We start from the raw sequence: 19425 nt of genomic DNA, 5'->3' as shown, positions 1-19425 counted from the left end.
GCTGACTGTGCTGGAGAGAGGCTGCATCCGGGCCCCTGCCAGCGGGGTAAGGACGACAGCAATGATGAAAAACACAGAAAAGGATCACTTCACTACCATAAAAACATGAAGACCTGGCCTGCAGCCAGCTCTCATGGCGTTGGGCTAGTCGTTCAGCTGAATGACAACAGTGAGTAAAACTGACTTCTTTGCCTGTTTGTTAGTTGTCCACCAAAATTTTTCCCTTCCACTTATCTGTAAATATTTTCCAAACTGAGCAGTGAAAGAGGAAAACCAACACACCATGAGCAGGGCATGGTTTCCTCTCGACTCACAGAAGAATGTGAACAATAAATGCTGCTTCTGAGAGCAGCAGTACTAATGAAGTTTGGCTTGCTTGCTTTTAATCTCTCGCTCTTTCATATCGCCTCTTTTCCACCCCTGCAGATGTGCAGTCTCTGATGCTGGTTGCGCTGATGAGCCGCCCTCCGGGGGAGCGGTACCAGCCCTCTCCTCCCTGCGGGTCCTCGTTCCCGCAGCAGGCAGGACTGTGGCACCTGCCCCTTCAGCGTTGCACACTCCCGGAGGTGCTGCATTTGGGGTTTCATCCCCACTGATTTTGTGCTTAGGACTACTGAGTCGACTGTCAAATATTTCCACATCCATGTTAATAGACCTAAGAACTTGTACAGAAAATAAGACTTCTAATGAGTAACAACAGTCAAGGACAAGAATATGTTCACTGAATACAAACTACGCAGATGCTGGATTGTTGTCGTCAGTTTGAGTCGACAGGGAGGTAACACAGTGGTTCCTGCTTAGGAAATATTCAAGCCTACTGACACTGAATTATTGAATAAATGTTTTAGCCCTTTGTACGAATTGAAAGGTATGGACCTTCACACTCAACAGTCTCCTGGGGAAACACAATAGCACTGTCATTTCTAAGATGTTGAATTTGTCTCTTACAAGTGCAGACTACTCTAAAATTCCTTAGCGTGGTTGGTTTCAGCAGACGATAGCGGCATTTGGAGGTATAATTTGATACAATAATAAAGTTGTTAAACCTCTTAAAAATACTACCCCTCTCTTTTCTGTCCCCTTTGCACCCTTTTTACCATAGGCTGGCTTTGAAAACTGATGGTTTTATCAGGATATCGAAAAAACTATAGCCCAGTTTTCTAAATAATAAAAACCAAAACATGTTCCAAAATCCAACAGTCTTTCATCTTTGGCAAACAGATAAAAATAAAAAGTTATTCATGGTTACTGAGAGTTTCAGTGCTAAATCTCTGCCAGATTATTTCACAAACAAAAGCAGCAGCAGCCCTGGGTCACCCTCCTGTTGCAAGTACAGCGGACCACAGTTCCTCTGAACCATATTTGCACGTCAGGGAAGTCTGCCTATGCTGCTGCCTCCTTCTTGAAATTTACTCTTTTATTTTTTGTAAATTGTTATCATCAAGTATTATGGTAACATCTATTTTTTAAAATTTTAAGATAACATTGCTTTGCTGATTGTTCCAATATCCCCTAACAATGAAATATAGTAATACAAAAGTTAACTAAGGTATAAACATGCAAAAGGAGAAGTCTCCCTGCGATCATAAAATGATGTTATTTTCTGTTCAGCAGTTCATGTTACTGCTGTTCATGCTAATTAATTAAAGGAGCTGTTGCTGTAATGTGCAAACAGGGAATCTGAGAAACTGAGAGGGCTTTTAGGTCTCGGAGTGAAGTTAAGTCAATCTGGGCGCGGGCAATCAAATGTAATGAAATCACTTGTCAGTGCTAAGCTTGCAAAAACTGTGAAGTTTGACTAGGGAGTAAAAGGATTATAATTAGATTTCCAATAGGATAATAACTAAATGGCAGAAAGCAGTAAAGAGAAAATATTACTTTGTTAGCTAATGGTGCTGCTGTTCGGTTTCAGTTTTTATCAGCACACTTGTAGTTGTGCTAATTTAATTTGCTTTTATCAGCAAAAATGCACTACTCGAATGGTACTTGAATGTCATTTGCAAAAATCATTGATCTGAAGGTGCACTTAATGACACCCGGTATGTTTATTTTATGTGAAACGGAGACTGGTTGATAAAATGGTTGATGCACTATCTTGCTGGCCCACAAGTGAGTTATGGAAGCAAGACCAGAAGGGTACCTGTGTGCATGCATCACCCTCTCCTGCACCACTCAGCTATGCAGGGGGCTTCACGACTCCAGCAATTATTACTTTTCTATTTTGTCAGCTAAAAAGCTTCTCTCAGATGAAGCTATGCTGGACTAGAAGATCAGGTATACGGAGGATGGAGGTATTAGACTGTAAAGTTCAAAAAAGTTTTCAGTCTCATCTGCACAAAATTTCTGTTCAATTAATATACAAAGCATAGAGAAAATGAGTCGACTAAATGGAAAAGATTTATAATGCAGATCAGAATCCCAGTATATGAACAGCTTGTGTTAATAAAATCATTTTAAGAAATGAGCATAAAATATGATAGGACTTAATCACTGTGAAAGGTGGCTGTGCAATATTTTTGTAATTTTCCTTTAAACCGTCTTAAGGAGATACTGGCAGTGAAACTAATTGAATTTCAAAGGAGAGGCACTGTGTGAATGATAGATTTCTGTCCAGCAGAGCTATTGACAAGAGCAAAAGAAAGGTCTGCATTGATGGTAATGCTTTTTTCTGTGCAATAGAGAGAGATTTTGGAAGCTTGGAAAAAGCTTTGTATTAGGGCTATGTGTTTTGACCCTTCCTCTTCCCAGGGCCCAAAAAACAAAGGCAGTAAATGAAGGGGGCAATGAGAGAGTGTGCTCAAATTGTTAAAGACAGCAGTGCAACAGTAGCTGTCAAGCACAAAAACTGTAATCAAAGGAAAAGAGAATAAAAATATATTACATTATCAGCATAAATAAAAATGAAAGAGGCGGTGCTACAGGACAGAAACACTTTGAAATCTAAACAAGTTCTACAGAGCTCTTCAGAAACCTTTTTATCAGCTGGGAGCGCCTAGTGAGAAACTAGCTAAACTCATCACACCTTTACATTTGAACAGGATTACTGCACCAAAACTGTCACAGCAGTCAGCACACACTGTCGGTCATTACTGTGAAGACAGGAGGTGCTTTGCCATTGAGGAGTATAGGACAGGTTTACAACTCCTACTGCTCAAGTCATGTTCTGCTTGTGCAGCAGGGCATTGAGCTCAGAGATACTGAACGCAGTGGATGTCCAGCTCTCCCCTTGTTCAGGCTCTTAACCTGAACAAAACCTTCATGATCCAAAGACTGTTAAAACTAAAAAACGATGTAGCTGAGATCAGATTTAGAAAAAAACAACCCAAACCAACCTGAAATAAAAATCATAAAATCACAAGGTTTTCTTTTATATCAATAGACTACAGGAATGGTAAGAATGTTCTCTTAATTCCTCCTAGTAAGTAAATGGTTGTTGGAAGTGGGTATGTATCACCTTCCCCACGGTTATTTATAATAATTTTTAATGGGAAGATAATTTCTGCCAACTGTAACTTTTTTTCTTCAACTGAGAATTGAAATTAACTTCCCTTTTTTACTAGGTTCTGTCCAGATGCACCTTTGACTGTCTCCCTCTCTTTTTGGAAGAGCACTGAGCGCTCATCTCAGCAGGTATCATAAATAGATCAGAAACCTCAGGAATATTTTGCTTGTCAAATTTAAATATATGTGTTCCAAGTGCTTATCCAGTATTTTGACTACTTCTGGCAGTAACGATTTTCCAATTGCAATATTTAGAGCACAACTCTAATCATATGTGTACATACATACACACACATATGTTATATGGACATAAATGCATTACAATAAAGCTGTGATTCTCCTTCTCTGTAACACATAGCATACGAACCTAACATCACAAGAAGAGACAGCAGTAAAAATATTTGAAAGCTTTCCTGTATAGATGACAGATGGACGACAGATGCAGACCAGAGGTATGCAAAGTCAAGCCTTTAACAGTTGAGAAACGCTAGAAGTTATGTTTGTATCTATACCTGTACTGCAGTCCTTCTTCTGTCTACACAAAAGAAAGGGACTGTCTTGAGTTACTTCAACTCACGTTATTTTTTGCACATTACCATTACATGATTCAGTACAAAGGGTGGAAGTGCTCTAAGAAGACGCAGTTATATTGAAACAGGCAGCTGTCTCCCGGCTGCTACAGTAGCCAGTGCAGAACTGAACGGTGCGTGATGAATACAGAACAGGATTGAAGGGAGAAAAAGGTTGGGTTTATAGAACACCAACACTACAAAAGTAGGCTTTCTCCGAAGTCAGAGAATTTCTGTGTTCGAATTGCTTGGAACAAATTTTATCACAGGTGACTATGGATTTTCTGCGTGTCTCAAACAGGTTTCCAACGGTAATGGAAATAATCCTTAAAGTCTCTGTCTCTCAGCTCCCCCAAATGATGATTACACAATTCCCTTACTTCACAGGCCTACAGCCAGAATGCATTTATTATTCTTTGGGAAGCACTCAGACAATACATGGATGTTCTGTATTTACAAAAAGTCACTGAACGATGAGGAAAATATATAATTTCTCAAAACATGAACATGACTTTTCCACTTAGAGTTTATGTATTTTTTGCAGACACCTATGATCTTGATAGGCAGGTAAGGATCAGAGGTAAAATGTTTTAAAAAGATAAATCATTTGTAAAATCACTTTTGAACTAAGCACATATATCTCAGAGCTAAATATGAGTTTCTTGCACCTCTATTTAAACAAATTTAATTTCTGGTCCTGTAAAGTACTGATCTTACAAAGGTTTTCTATATTGAACAGGAAACCAAAATGAAGTTGTGTAATTTACATTTATCTTAAATCAGGAAAACGGAGACAAAAACTATTCTGCATTTCATTTAATTTTTGTTATGGCTCATGATAAACATGTCTGTGATGGGATGTGGTACATACTGCACCTTGCATTGCTGCACTGTCATGTTGGGTTCCGTTGTGTTCTATTTCCATATCTGGGATTCCAGCATCTGAAAGATGTGACACTGAAGATTAATGCATTGCCCTTTGTCCTTTTCTCATGCATCTTTAGAAAAATATTTACAGCAAGCTAGGGTGATCTCCAAGTTACACGGTCTTGCATAAAACATTTGGTCTCCATAGGATTTTCAGTAGGAAATCATTTCCAAAATGTGCAAACAGTACTGATCTCACAGTGAATTATTTTTAATGTGCTTCACATTTGCCTGATGATCAGATAATAACCAACACATGATATTAATATGTCTGTAAAATTCTCTTGGAGATTGAGGGCATCTGACACACAAAAAATAAAAGTTGAAATTAAACTGTGATAATATTAAACTACACTGACTCTCCTAGCCATATACCTGCAAAGTACAGAATTAAAGAATATAGCCAATGCCCGTCAACATGTTTGTGTGTGTGTGTGTGTATCAGTTTGTATGAGTGCACATTATAGATAAAGACTGAGAAAACTGCATTTAAAAGACTCAGCTCGGGGTGTTTTAAGCATGTATTATCGCCCAAAACAAAACTACATATATGATAATATGTGAAACATTTTCGTATTTTTGAGAAGAGGTTTCCAAAATGGACTGTGCTTTTTCCCAAGTTGAGAAAAAGTCTCATAACGATGTGCACTTTTGAACTACTTAATTTCATATTGATAATACCTCTGTATGCACAGTCCTTCAGGGTGGGGGCAGGGCTCGAACACCCCAGGGTGTTATGATAACAGATGCCATTATCCACCTTGTGCCAGCAAGGATTAGCATGAAGGGTATGTGATTTGAATCCATGGCACCTCGAATCCTGGAGAAACATCTGCTTTGCTTATAATACAGCACTTAAAAATTACAGCAGGAAAAAACCCACACCTGAAAGGGCGCTGCATACACAGTTTGGACGTTTTTCTGCGTAGAAGCCTCTTCTGGACTTTGTCAAATAGAGAACAACTGTACTGGTGCTTTCTCAGATCACTTTAGTTGTTGGAGTGTCAGTATCTATTGCAAAGATGACATTTTGCTGGTTACCCTACAGCCTGACCAAACGCTATGTCAAAGCAAGGCAACCCATTACAGTACAGTCCATACACAGAAGAGTAATATGAGTAATATCTTAATAATACATGTGTACATGAGCTATATGGGATGTATGTGTATATAGCCCTATAAATACATATGAGCAAATAAATAATATTTTAATGTATAACATTTTTTCTTATAAAATTACAAATGACTGCTATTACATAGGGTTTCCCTTATTCATATTCCTGTTTTGAAGGAAAGTTCAGGGCACTGATCTATTAATCTAAAAAGGTTCTTTCTTTTCAAACCTTTTAAAGTACATGTTGTATATACGTAAAATGACAAAGTCATCTGTAACTAATATCAGCATCTGTTAAATGAGACAGACCGTCAGAGTTAAATGAAAAATATTCAGAATAGCCCTTCACATTTTGTTGTCATAAAATTGTACCTGCAATTAAATTGTGGATTAAGATGCTAATGAGCTACCTGATTTGCATGTGCAATCAGATTAGCATGTAAATATCAGCTTCTTGCAGGCACTAACATATATATGACTACCTGAGTGTGCCTGCAAATCAAAACGTTAGCAGCCAGGCCCACAATAGCAGATGTAAAGATCTGTTAATCACATTGCTGGTACGTTGGTACCCTTTAATTTGTGGCTTCCAGAACTGGTGAGTACTCCTAAGTGTCGTGCGAGCAGCAGGTGCTTACCAGCAACGGAAGAATCTGGGTGAATGACCTTACAGAACATCAGGATGTTAGTTTTTTCCTGAGATTCATGTAAGGTGCTGGCTATGTTTGTGGGATCTGATCTGGGCATTTTTCTGACCCAGTGGAGGCAGCACAAAAGGTTTCTGCTGGCTTTGTCGACCCACTCTCCCTTGGGTCTTTGTCCCTTACCACGGTGCAACTGCAAGCTGTATATCCATGACTGACCACCGTTCACTGTCAGTACATTAGAAAAGCCAGCCAGTTCCTGGTTACAGTGATATGCTGGACTATAAAACCCAGCAGATGAGAATGCCTCTGAAAGATGTTGCTCTCATACTTACGGAGTTTATATCTCTTAGGTGCTCTAGATAAATCACAACTCGCAGTCCATTGCAGAGTGTTGCAATGGCAGTTCACGTCGACAGGCTTGTCCTAACTTTAAAAAACAGTCTGAGGAGCCCTCACAACTGAGAAATCAAGACAAGCTAAACTCATTATTTTTACTCAGCAGTTCAGGCAGCTTTTGCAGTCTGCTTATGTTACTATGGCTCAGTTGCAAGCAGTGCCCAAGGTAGGCAGCACAAAGTTAACGTAAAGACTACAGGATATACAAATGCAGCAGAGACTGAATGTAACTTTGATTCACGAGCCTCTGCAGAGACTCCGGGGTAGGGACACACAGACTAAACTGTAGCTACAAAACCTGAAATTAAATAAAATTTAACTAAGTTCAGTCTTAAAGATTCAAACCAAAGCTCTAAACTTTGGCCAGAACCATATTAAGCAGGAGAGGCAAATCCTCCCACTACACAGAACATAACCAACCTGTTTAGGAGATTAACTGATTTGCTTTTGTCTCACAAGAATATCTGGGAAGTATTCAAAACCTAGTCACCTCTGAAAGCTGATACATATTTAACAAATTGAATAGGTCCTGAGGCTGAGCAAACTTCAGCCAAATGGCTTTTAAAATGAAGTTCAGCAGTTCTAAAAATGAATCTGCTGGGAGAGAAGAGTTCAGAGAACCCTATAGGAACCAAATTTCACATTGTCTTAGCTGGCACTGTAACAGATTTCTCTGGTAATATATTCAGCATTTCTTGTCATGTCTGTGTAAACTGCTCTGTCTGTTTCTCTAGTTGCAGACTTATTTATTTTTTTAATTCGTGACCCAGAGCACATGGCCTGAAATAGATTTTTAATTATTTCAGGAAAGGATTGTTGATTTTCAGTCTGGAATTTGCTTTGTACATCATCTTACTTTTTTTCACTCAATTAAACATCATTTTAAGCTAACTGTGAAAGGCCAACTAAGACATTACCATTTAACATCCTGAGACCGTCACCTGATGTAGCCTGTTTAAGCGCCTGTTCCACTTGTTCTCTTCTCTTTGACTCAAATTCCAAAGCTTCCTGCAATTTTCTCTTTGCCTTCTTTTCTTTCTTCAAGCGTTTCTGAATTGTTGCTGAAATGTAAATATATTGTAAGAACAGCTGTTAAAGCACAGTTAATATATAATGGCAACAGTAAATGAGTTTACGTTCAAGGGCCCAGTTCTAGCTCGAGAAAAAAAAAAAAAAAATCTGGCATGAATCTGATATAAAAACAAAAAAACCCAACACAACCACCCAAGCCATATCCTGTAGTGAAACAATGAACAATCTGAAAGGGCTTTAGATTTTGTTAAAGATCTTAAATCTTATTCTTGCTCTGGAACAGCCTCATGGATTTAAGTCTCCTCACCAGGATCTTAAGAGTCTCAGAGCCAGCCTGGTGGTTCACGTTACACAGACTTCACCAATGTGGACTAAATTCCAGCTACAGTTCTGCAGAGTTTGGTTGAGCTGAAAATTGGCTTAAACTCATTTCTAGCAGCAGCAGCAATGTACATCCTCAAAATTAAATAAATCTCTCACCCTTCATTCTAACCTTTTCCCTAATGCCCCCTCCACTAGCTTTATCCAGAAAGATCATCCAAAGACACTGGTCTACCCTGGCCACTCATCATCGATGGAGGAAGTCTTCTGAATGTGTCAGAGATTCATTTTTAGTTAAGTTTTCTAACATTAAAAGGAAATGAAATTTATTTCTGCAGGTGAACTGTTTGTGTGCAGTGTTGGAGAACCTGACATGTCAGTAGCAATGGTGTACAGAGTGAAACTCCATGGAGTTAAGTGTTGTGTGTTTTTTTTAAAAAAAAAACCTGGAGCAGCAGTTGGGTGAATCTTGAAGCAGTATAACTGAAATAACAAGAACCACTGCCCAAAATGGAAGCCAGGTGTAAGGCCTTTGAGAAGCTGGGTTAAGTGGGTACATACTCAGACGAAAGGTCAAATGTGTAGAGAAGGGGTACGTGCTGAGTAACGTGAGTACTTTTGCATGTCATCACTAGTGGGAGAAAAAAAGAGGGAAAGCCAAAGAAAGGAGAGAAACAAAAAATCATTGGGTGTATGTTGAGAATCTCAGAGAGAAATTAAAAGGGAACTTCCCAGGTAGAAAGCATGTTGAAAACAAGCTTATAACACTGGTAAGTAAATCAAGTATATTCTCTTCATTAGCAATTTCTCCTTCTAACTGAAGCACTCCATAAAACGCTGTATAGTAGCTGGCTGTTTGGACTTAAAATAGGTAAGAGTGCTCCTGTACAGCTTTGCGTTAGATCTCAGTGTACTTTACAGTCATCTCATCTTCTCTCCTTCACAGACGGAAAGCAGAAAGAGTGCCTTGACAAAGATCATCCACAGGCCACTGGTATAACCGTGTAAGATATGGCAGAAACCAGAAGTATTCCTGACTAAGCTCAGTCTTAAACCCAACTATAAGTAAAGTTAAAACTATAACTAGAGAACTGTGCAGTATTAATTGTAGCCAGATGATCTGTGTCTTCATTGTGAACTACTGACATTGGCTACAATTGTATTCCCTCACCTATATAAATTCAAGCAATAAAATGCACATTTTAAGACTTCTCCTTTTCAAACCCTCAATCTTAATCCCATATTTAACCTTATTTTCCACCAGGTTACCATTCCTTGGGCCAGAACTACATCTAAAATGTCTACCTCTGCCAAGCAAATTCCACAGAGCACTACTTAATCCCATGGATTCATCACTGAATCAAATAAATGGAGAAGTGACGGCACTAGAAAAGGTAGGTAAAACTATCAGACCAAAAGGAATATGAGCTTAAACATAAATGCCCTTTTAAAATTACCATATATTTTAGAGTCGTTTGCTGTTTTGTACACTCCGGCACATACAGATCGCAAGTATTGTTAAAATGAAAGTTGAATTTATACAAGTAGTATTTTGCAATCCTTTTATTTTACTTGCTTCTCCTGTGTGCTAGATACCTGTGAATTTCTAATGAAAAAATATTGTTAGAAAGTTTACTAAAAAATTTGCAAAAATTCTGGGAAAATCCACAGTATTTACATAACTTTTTGTGACCACTTGTTCATCTGAATTCTTACTGACTTTTCCAGATCTTTCTGGATTTGTGAATGCTCCAGTCAGGGGGGAAAAAAAAGGATACTATTACATGGGAAATCTCTGAGAGACTTAAAAATTTTGAGGTCAAAATGTGATCTGTAGAACATAACTTTGGAAAATTAAGCAACCCATGTGAAAAAGCCTATCTCTGGCTTTCTATATTTCTATATTTCTATAATAATAAAGATGTGCATGTGATGACCTGAAAGACAAACAAATCTGAGGATATAGATTATTGGTGAAATTCTCTTCTGAGCCAGAAGCCAACGAAGTCTGCAAATGGCTTAAGGTTTTTGTTGACTTCAATGTGACTCGGGAGGTGCAGTGTGCCTTCTTCCTACAGGGAGATAAATTTTGTTTTATAGAAATACAGCAGTCTCATCCACACTTAGACTGGGGTGATGCAACATTTCTGAACACTCACTGCAATTTAACAACTTCAATAGTATTTACTGACCCTTCATAACTTGACTTAGAAGTGCCCTTCTTTGTTGTTGTTGTTGTGGTTTGGGCTGGGCTGGCCTCTTACAGAGACCTGGTGCTGCACACAGCTCTGTTCTACACACCTAATTTCAATTCAAAATGCACAGGAAGATAGCACTTGGCACCTACATTTTTAGTCTTATCCAGTTTTATCTTTCTGATTTCACGGATGTAATCTGGAAGTAGCTTTTGGCACATACAGTACTACTCTCTGTTAGATGCAGATTTGAATTTTAAAAAGAATACTGCCTTCTTTGTAATATCACAGCGAAAAATTCAGATTTACCAATTTAATTGCCTATTATTATCTGAAGCTTCTAAACAGTCATGGTTTTGTCTTAGAAGGCCCCATATGGGGACTGCTATTCTATCTCACTCTCCTGATGGAAAAAAAATTATCTAGGGTTATTTGCTTCAGATCTCGCACTTGGGTAGACTAGTTCTTGTAGTTCCGTCTATTTTGTTGCACTGAAGTTATCTACAAGGAAAACTAGCTGACTAGCACCTAAACTACAGAAATGTGGGCTAGATAAGTAGTAAGGTAATGAAAAAAAATCACCTAAATACCCAAATTACAGACATCATATCTTCTCACAGCAAGACTGATCCTCAATGCTTGGAGGATAATAGCAGAAAACAAAAGAAATTAAAGCTGTCAAATGAAGAAATCGGGCTGGGAATACACAGGCGGAGTGGTAATAATACATGTGAAAGCTATGAAACTGAATCAGCTTTCCTCCACAGAACCAACCAAAACTCTCTGCGGCCAGTTGCCCTGCAGGAAATAATTCTTCAGTCACTGTTCTCTCTGCTTACAGAAAAGTGTGCTTCATTCTGTTTTTATTAAATTTAAATCTTTCATTACCAGTGCTAGTCCACTGCTGCATTACACTGAAGTATGAATGTCAGTTAACTCCGAGTCCTCAATAGCTCCAGCTGGAAATGCCAAAGGGTTGTACATTTAATAGATATCTAAACTCCATTTTTCATTCACTCACCTCTGCTTTGCAGCTCAGCTGTGAGTTGCCTTTCCAAGCTCTCTCTTAGTTCTCTCTCCCTACAAAGCTCCATCTTTAACTCCTTCTTTTCCTGCTGTATCTGCTTTTCCTGGACTCTGGCATTGTCCACAGCCACTTTTAGTAGGCCCTAAAACACACACAAATGTAAGTACTGAAAATACCATTTTGTTTGAGCAGTGACAAAACGCATCCATTTGCTTGTTTTACACCCTCTAGGAAAACAGAAAAATTAAAAGCAGGCACCTATAGACCTGGAAAGCAACTGGGCATTTGAAGTAGCTAAATGTTACACATGAGCGATTTTGTGGCACAGAATCATTCAGTATAGCTTTTGCTAATTCATCCTATTGATGTGGTTTATTAGAAACGGAGTGCTGTATCATTGCTGACCTTGGTCAAGTGCAGGGAGAAGCGAAGGAGGAATAATGAGACTGGTGAATTTTAATATGACCATTATTGCCAATTATTAAGTCAAATAGACAATGTATGAAACCCCTTCATGATCGATAATGCCAGATAGTGGAAACCTAAGCATTTAAATAAAAGAAATTAGAATTGCAGATACAAAATAGTTTCTGAAACTTTTTAAAGAGCTTGAAAAAGAAACACATTTTATCTATCATGACATAGCATGGCCCTATAGAGAATAATTTACCTGAATGTTGGTTAATAGTGTTTCTACTGATGAAAGACCATCAGCAAAAAGAAATGGCGCCGGAAATCCAGGAGGCAAGGCCTGTCCAGCCAGTTGGACTTTATCTAAGGTTGGTTTCATTATTGGAATGGCAATTTGGACCTCTTCTGTAAAGATAGGTTTAAAAGCAACATCAGAAAGCATTGGAGAGACAGGTAAATGTAATTTCTAGAAACTAGCATTCTATTTACCTGGAAGTCAAAATACAAGTGCAGTAGAAAAATAAACATTGTTTCAGTCTGGACAGCTGTGATTGTTGCTAAAGTAAGTTTGCAAAATAGTACAGAACAATAATAAATACATGAAGACTGTAACATAGATGTAATAGAGACTATTACATCTCAAATTCTACAGAATTATACTAGAGTATTATGTGCTTCATTAAACCTGAATGACGTTTTTTCAATCTATCATGTTTGCCATTCTGTGATGTGCATTTTTTGTTGCTATAACCTTGACAAAATTCTAATCCAGAAACGTATCACATCTCTTTACTCCTTTAACGTTATCCTTCCCATACTCAGCAGTAAATAATCTCCACTGAGTCATCCCTCCTGCTTAGCTAGCACCAACTCCACGTTGTCAGTGAAGTGTCAGCACAGGTTTTCTTAACAAGTACCTTGCTACTGTCAGCCTTCCTAGGCACAGGCAGCGGCCAAAAATGCTTTGCCGAGTTATCTCTATCGGAGGTATAAGGAGGGCTGGGTGGTGGGGGGTCACAGGAGCGGCCAGCAAGGAGAGGGCAATCCGGCACAGCGCTCGCTCCTGCGATTTACTGCACGGAACTAGATTGATGCATCGCTGGCAAATTGTAGAATCGGAACCTGACAGCTTCCCCTTCACTCGCTGTTTCAAATAGATCATGTTATAGATCAAGCTGTGTGCAGACATGTGTATCCGCACAGAAACAACAACATTAGTAATTATTTTTCAAAAATCCTTTAAATTGTGATGAATCAGTACTATCACCAATGAACTCACTTTTTTTTTTTTCATTTTAAACATCAAGTTAATTGCTGAAAACCACAAAATTAAAACCCGCCAGCAGTCTTAAAGCCAATCTCTGTACATTTCTTCTACTCTGAAATGTTAAAAAAATATTTCTGTGTAATATTCCAGGGAAATCCAGTCTATATATATTATGTTCCAGCACTTGCAGAAATCATGAATATCTTCTCAGCAATTGCTTTTTAGTAAAGCTTTCAACTAATATATTGACCATAAGTTCATGATGCATATGTTTTCTAAGGGCAACTGCACAGCCAGTCCTGATAGTTTCATTTGTCAAGTGTCTTGGCCATATTAAAGCCAGGATTTACAATTAGACCATGCCATATTCAAAAGCCCTCCTTCTCCCACCTCTTATTAAAAAAAAAAACCAAACTCGACCCAAAACCAAACAAAAAACCCAAACAAACAAACAAAAAAACCCACACGCAGAAAGAATCTGACAACAAAAAATTATACCACGGTGTCTCTACAGCAGTACTGTTACCTAGTTTAACGAACTCCAGGAGTATCTATTGAGCAGCAAACACTTTTTGCTGTGTTTCTAAAACACACCTATTGACAACGAACCAGAAGCATTAGCAGTTTTCAAGTATTCTTTGAAATCTCTGTTTAGGGAGTGTTTTGTTTGCACTGTGTAAGTTCATTAAATGGCACGTGTTCATAACGATTCTTCAGGAGTAATAACAACAAAAGCCAGTAACTCTTCATAGCTATAATTTTAGAGTTCTGTTCATGTAATTTAAATGATGATCCACTAAAAAAAAAAAACCAAGAAAACAACTCTGGTAACATACTCAGACCATGGAGTTTGTGCTGATTTGGATACACCATTTCTCATATTTAATTATCTTGAGTATCAGTGGCAGAGTTTTAAAATAAACTGATTAATCGTTGTGTGTGATGCTACATAGAAATAATATCTAAGCCATGGAGTAACAAAAGACTAGACAGAAGTGGCATTTGATAAAGGAAGTAATACCTGAAGTATGCATAGCAAAACTATAGCTGCTTTAAAATCTCTAGAAATCTCTACTATTTGGGGATGAAAGTAATAACATTAAATTGGCCGAAAGGAAAATTACTATTGACTGTGAAGACAGGTTGCATGGTCTGTGGTTTGTAACATTACTGTAGAGCAGATTGAAGTTTCAAAATAGTATTACTCTTCTTTAAAGAGATAGACACAGCTAAATTAGGTGCTGCTTGCTGCAGTGAGGATCAAATGCAAAAAGAATCATATTTCATCAGACCTAGTCAACACCAGGAAAATAAATAGAAATATAAGAGGTATGCAGGCAATGATTCATTTTGATAATCTGGCCCAAGAGAGACACATAGAGACAGCACACAGATCTAAGCTTCTACCAAAAGACAAATAGGACACAGAGGGTGGGAATAGGGATGACAGTGTAGCAGAGGTCACATCGATTTTCAGCAGCAGTTTTCACACAGATGAGATAACCCTGGACTCTATTTGGCCCATTGTTCATATCCTACCTGTCCCAGAAGCAATAAATTTCCAAGTCCCAGAAAAAGGGCAGTAAAGAAGAAGGATTCTACTTATGACTTCTTATGATTAAGTTTTTGTGCTAACCAAACATGCTTTGCAGACCAAGGTCACATTGCATGTTAAAGTCTGTAATAGCTGAAAACTAGAAGCAGCATATTATGTTTTAGCGTATACGGGTGGAAACTGTCAAACCATTCATCTTTTTTTTTTTTTTCTGATTGAAATCACACTCTGCAAAGATGAATGATAAATGCATTAGAAATCTATTTCAATCTTGTAATAGGTCTTCACATCTGAATGGTGTCTACATCTTGCCCGTATTCTGAATAAGCGCACAGTCAGGCAGAAATTTATTAGCTACACTGGAGAAATCATAATTCGTAAAGCAATTAAAAATGGCACATGTTGGAAACATTTTTTGTGGATTGTATCAAATGCATCTCTTAAATAGAAAAAAGATGTTGATTTAAGCATTTTGATTTTAAAGAACACTAAAAATATAAAAGCTAAAAGCTGCACTCATACTTACAGTACAACAGAATACGCAAGAACTAAAGCTAGGACAACTACAATCTAACCAAGGACACAAACAACCTTTCTATTTATTGAAGCAAAGTGTGAACTTTTATCGAGCTTGTTTTTTAAACCTGCCATGCTTTATAATAGCATTCAGGAATCCATTTAGAGTGCAGTCTTTTTATTTTAATTTCTAGCTGGCATCCAGATGAATAGACAAGAGCAAGAATTATGTTACAGAGAAAAGAAATACACAGTAAACACTAACAATGAATGGAATATTATCCCAGGAAAGCACACGGAAATCCACTAGAAAGTTTCTTGTTCTTAATTCAATATACTAAAGTATTTCATCTTCTGTCTTCTGCCTAAGTTGCAGAAATGGGGATTGGAAAATGAAGCATCAACCTACAGACTAAACGCAGCATTGGGAACACGAGTAACGTGAATTGCTCCCTGCATGACACTGCATGGCCCAAACCAACAGGCAATTTTATTTGCCAGCTGGTTTTTATTCTTTCAGAAGATATGTTTTTAAATCAATCATTCATATACCTGATACACTTGACATGTCACATCCCTCTTAAAACAAGGTAAAAATATTAAAGCTACAATTTACATATTGCCAAACACTAGTTAGATCATCTAGTTGTTTCTTCACATACACTTCCAAACTTTATCTGTGTGGAGCTGTATAAGCATTAGACGTAAACCTCACCTCAAATAGCTTATAAAATATAACTTATGCATAAAATAAATACGTGGCATATGGAGAAGAGAGTGACAATATATATGAAATTTATAGTTCTTAATCTGTTAGTCAGTAACCAAGACATTTGATCTCAGAAAGCCTTCAGGCAGCATTAATAAGACAGTTTTGAACACAGATGGCAGGTGGGTCACTCGTTTTCCCTGCCTGTGGCATACAATTTAGAAACCTAAGGACTAAAATGGTTTATCGCAATTATAATTCTTTGAGCTTCGTATTTGAGTGATGGGGATTACTTTTAATGGTCCATAGTTACAAAAGAACAGCCTAGACATTCTAACAGACCTTCTGACCTTTTAAAATAAACCAGAGGATCTGCAAAACCAGCTGAGTTGTACGTGTTGCCCATCTCTGAAAATAAGATGATACATTTTTATTTGAAATAGCATTATTTGTCCAAAGATCTTACAGAATCATCCAAAACAATATATCTTTATTGACTTCCAGTTATATACCTACTTCACAACAACAGTGATAGGCAGCGGTGTCCAGACATGGGTATATTGATAGAATTAGGGCCCAAATCCTAATTTTTGACTGTAAAAAGCAGTTATCCAAAGAAGTGAGACTTCTTATTCTAATTTTAAACCTTGTCAAGTTCTCTGTTGCTAACTAGAAACTAGTAGATTTTTTTTTTTCCTTTTACAGTAAGGTAAATATGAAAACCCTGTAATCTGAAGCATTGTTTATTTCAAATATTTTTTATCTGGAAGTCTGAAAGGACAGGCTTGTCTGTCTTCAGTGTCTTAGTAATTCTGAAAATCCTCCATAAACCTCTGCCTACCTTTTTCTCCCTCACTCATTGCTTCTCTGCCAGGAGCAGAGCACTCCTGTTCATCAGTGAGAAGAGAGATACCTCCTCCTAACCTGGCACCAATCAGACTTAGAAATTTACTGCTTTAACCTTGTGATTCAGGTGCCAAATTTGAAGTCACTGCTGTTTTTCTTAATTACAGTCCCTGAATGAACAGGGTCAATGAATGCAATTGGGGACTAGCTGATTAATCCAGCACACTAGCTTTAAATCAGACTTTATTTCATTTCCAAATGATTGATACAACTTGATAGCACACAAGCATTTTTCACTACTGAGGTTTGCCATAAAGAAACTTCACCTTAAAAATAGTATCTAATCATTATATATACATTTCCAAGCTGCCTTAAAAGCTTTTGGAAACTATCACAGAACAGTAACATCAACTATGCTCTGGCTTCACGGTATCCGCATCCAAGCTGGTTCTCACCTATGCATTCTGAAATCAATTGATTTTGTCCTGAAGAAGTGTTTAATAAAAACCTTTTCATTGTTTTCAACAGAGGGGGAAATGTAGAGCGTGTCTGTTAGGTTTAGAGCAATGTGCTAGCTTAAGAAAAATGGAGTATTTGGAGTAGTAAAAAAGGAGAAAGCCAACTGTGCAAGCCATGCATTCACCACCTTTCCATAGACCTGTTTGCAGGGATGATGAGGGTGTGTTTTCCTGAAGGATGTCATGAAGCAGGCACTTAGTGTTTGAATAGGAGAAGGAGACAAAAAGTAGAGAAATGAAAAATTTCACTAGAAAAGGCTGAAATTACAGTTTACAAATTGTCTTTATCTGTGCGCTCTTTATCAAGAGGTGCATAATTATACAGCTTTGACATTTTCATCAATGTACTCTCATTAATAGCAGAGAAAATTATACCTATTTATAACTTCAACATATTTACAATATACTCTGATGTTCACACAGTACTGATGGTAAAAACACCTGAAAATATTTTATTAATTCAAACCTTAAAAAAAAAGGACCTGAGTTAGATGAGATACTAGGTTTGCAATAATAAAAAATGAAATTGAGAAGTGCAGTAATTCACTAACTAGACATCAGAACCAAAGTTTCATTGCAAGTAACTTCAGTCTAAAGTTCGATATGCGCAGATTGAGAAAAAGAAATACAATTGGTGTCACCTGATTAAATTCTGTTCATTAAGGAGAACTAAAAGTACAATTAAAATTACTAATAAGTATATTAAAAGCCTTCAAAATTGCTGTATTTTATATTCACAACAATTATTTACAATTTATAGTTTGTGTGTGTTGTTATTATACCTGCTTTCTCCTGTGAAGTGCTCCTCAGGTAGATTTTGGTAATCTGGATTCCAAAGAATTTAAAGTTGTTCTGTGCTTTAAGTTGATTTTAATTTACATAGAAGCTTAAGTTACCAATCTGCATTTTCCATACAGCAATTTAAACCAACCAGTTACTTTCAGCTAGTAGCAGTACCTTGTCATCCCTCACAACGACAAGCAGCATTATTTCTACTGACAACAGAGAAAAGTGAAAATGTGGACTATTCAATAAAAGGCTAGTAATAAAATTACTGGGGCGTAGAAGAAATGAGGAAAATGAAACAAAACAAAACAAACAAAATCTTCCTCGTGGCCATTATCAAGAGGTTATAAAATTTTTCTTTGCTAACTCTCCTATTAACATGCACAAAGGTTTTTTCATGGCGATTTTTAAGCATCACTGTAGTCTGACTATTATTCTACTGAGATTTTAAACTGTCAGATGAGGATGGGTAGGAGGAACTTGCCAAGAAAAAAAAAAGATTCTTCAATTTTCTTGGCGAATTCAGCTTTTCCCTATTAATGTTGAGATTATTTCTTCAACTATTTTGTTGCAAATATTTATGACTCCATATGGAACAACAGATGTTGAAGGGAAGGGATAGCAGAAAAGACTTCATTTTCAGCAATTACCCTGCTACTTGTTGTCATACTGTAGGTGTTCTTAGTGCATCTATTTTACATACTACCCTGTCCTTTCACACACTGAAAAAATGTCAGTTTGGATAATTAATGTAATAACTTTAGTCCAAATCATTTTCCATTTCATAAATGAAAAAAATAAAAAAAAATAGGACAACAGAAGGAAGAAATCAGGAAGCAAGGGGGAAGATCGGAATTGCTTTACCAATCCTTCTGGAATATCTGATTAGGAATCAGTTTCTTGCAAACCTGCATTAGGTCCTTAATACCAAATCTTTCCCTTTTTTCCTTTGAGACAGATTCCAGTGACTGCCACCAAGAGGAGAAATGATACAAGAAACAGAAAAACAAAGCTATCCAAGAAGCAGTAAAATTATTGCATTACAAAGGTGAAAGGTGAAGAGACATGGGCTGGGCGTGCTGAGGATA

General features: G+C 37.4%; 1 protein-coding gene across 1 annotated transcript in view; it reads right to left on the bottom strand.

The window, feature by feature from the left end:
• Nucleotides 1-19425, bottom strand: part of DACH2 (dachshund family transcription factor 2) — a 310860-nt gene that overhangs the window by 5085 nt on the left and 286350 nt on the right. Inside the window, exons 8-11 of the mRNA XM_009881777.1 lie at nucleotides 12400-12545; nucleotides 11724-11871; nucleotides 8072-8215; nucleotides 4947-5012 (exon numbers count right to left, since the gene is read on the bottom strand). Coding sequence (XP_009880079.1) covers nucleotides 4947-5012; nucleotides 8072-8215; nucleotides 11724-11871; nucleotides 12400-12545 — 504 coding nt within the window. The remainder of the gene's footprint in view (nucleotides 1-4946; nucleotides 5013-8071; nucleotides 8216-11723; nucleotides 11872-12399; nucleotides 12546-19425) is intronic.

Source organism: Charadrius vociferus, unplaced genomic scaffold (genome assembly GCF_000708025.1).
Source record: "Charadrius vociferus isolate BGI_N301 unplaced genomic scaffold, ASM70802v2 scaffold472, whole genome shotgun sequence".
Classification (NCBI taxonomy): Eukaryota; Metazoa; Chordata; class Aves; order Charadriiformes; family Charadriidae; genus Charadrius; species Charadrius vociferus.
Note: the sequence above shows the minus strand (reverse complement) of the source record. Positions and strands in the feature narration are given on the sequence as shown.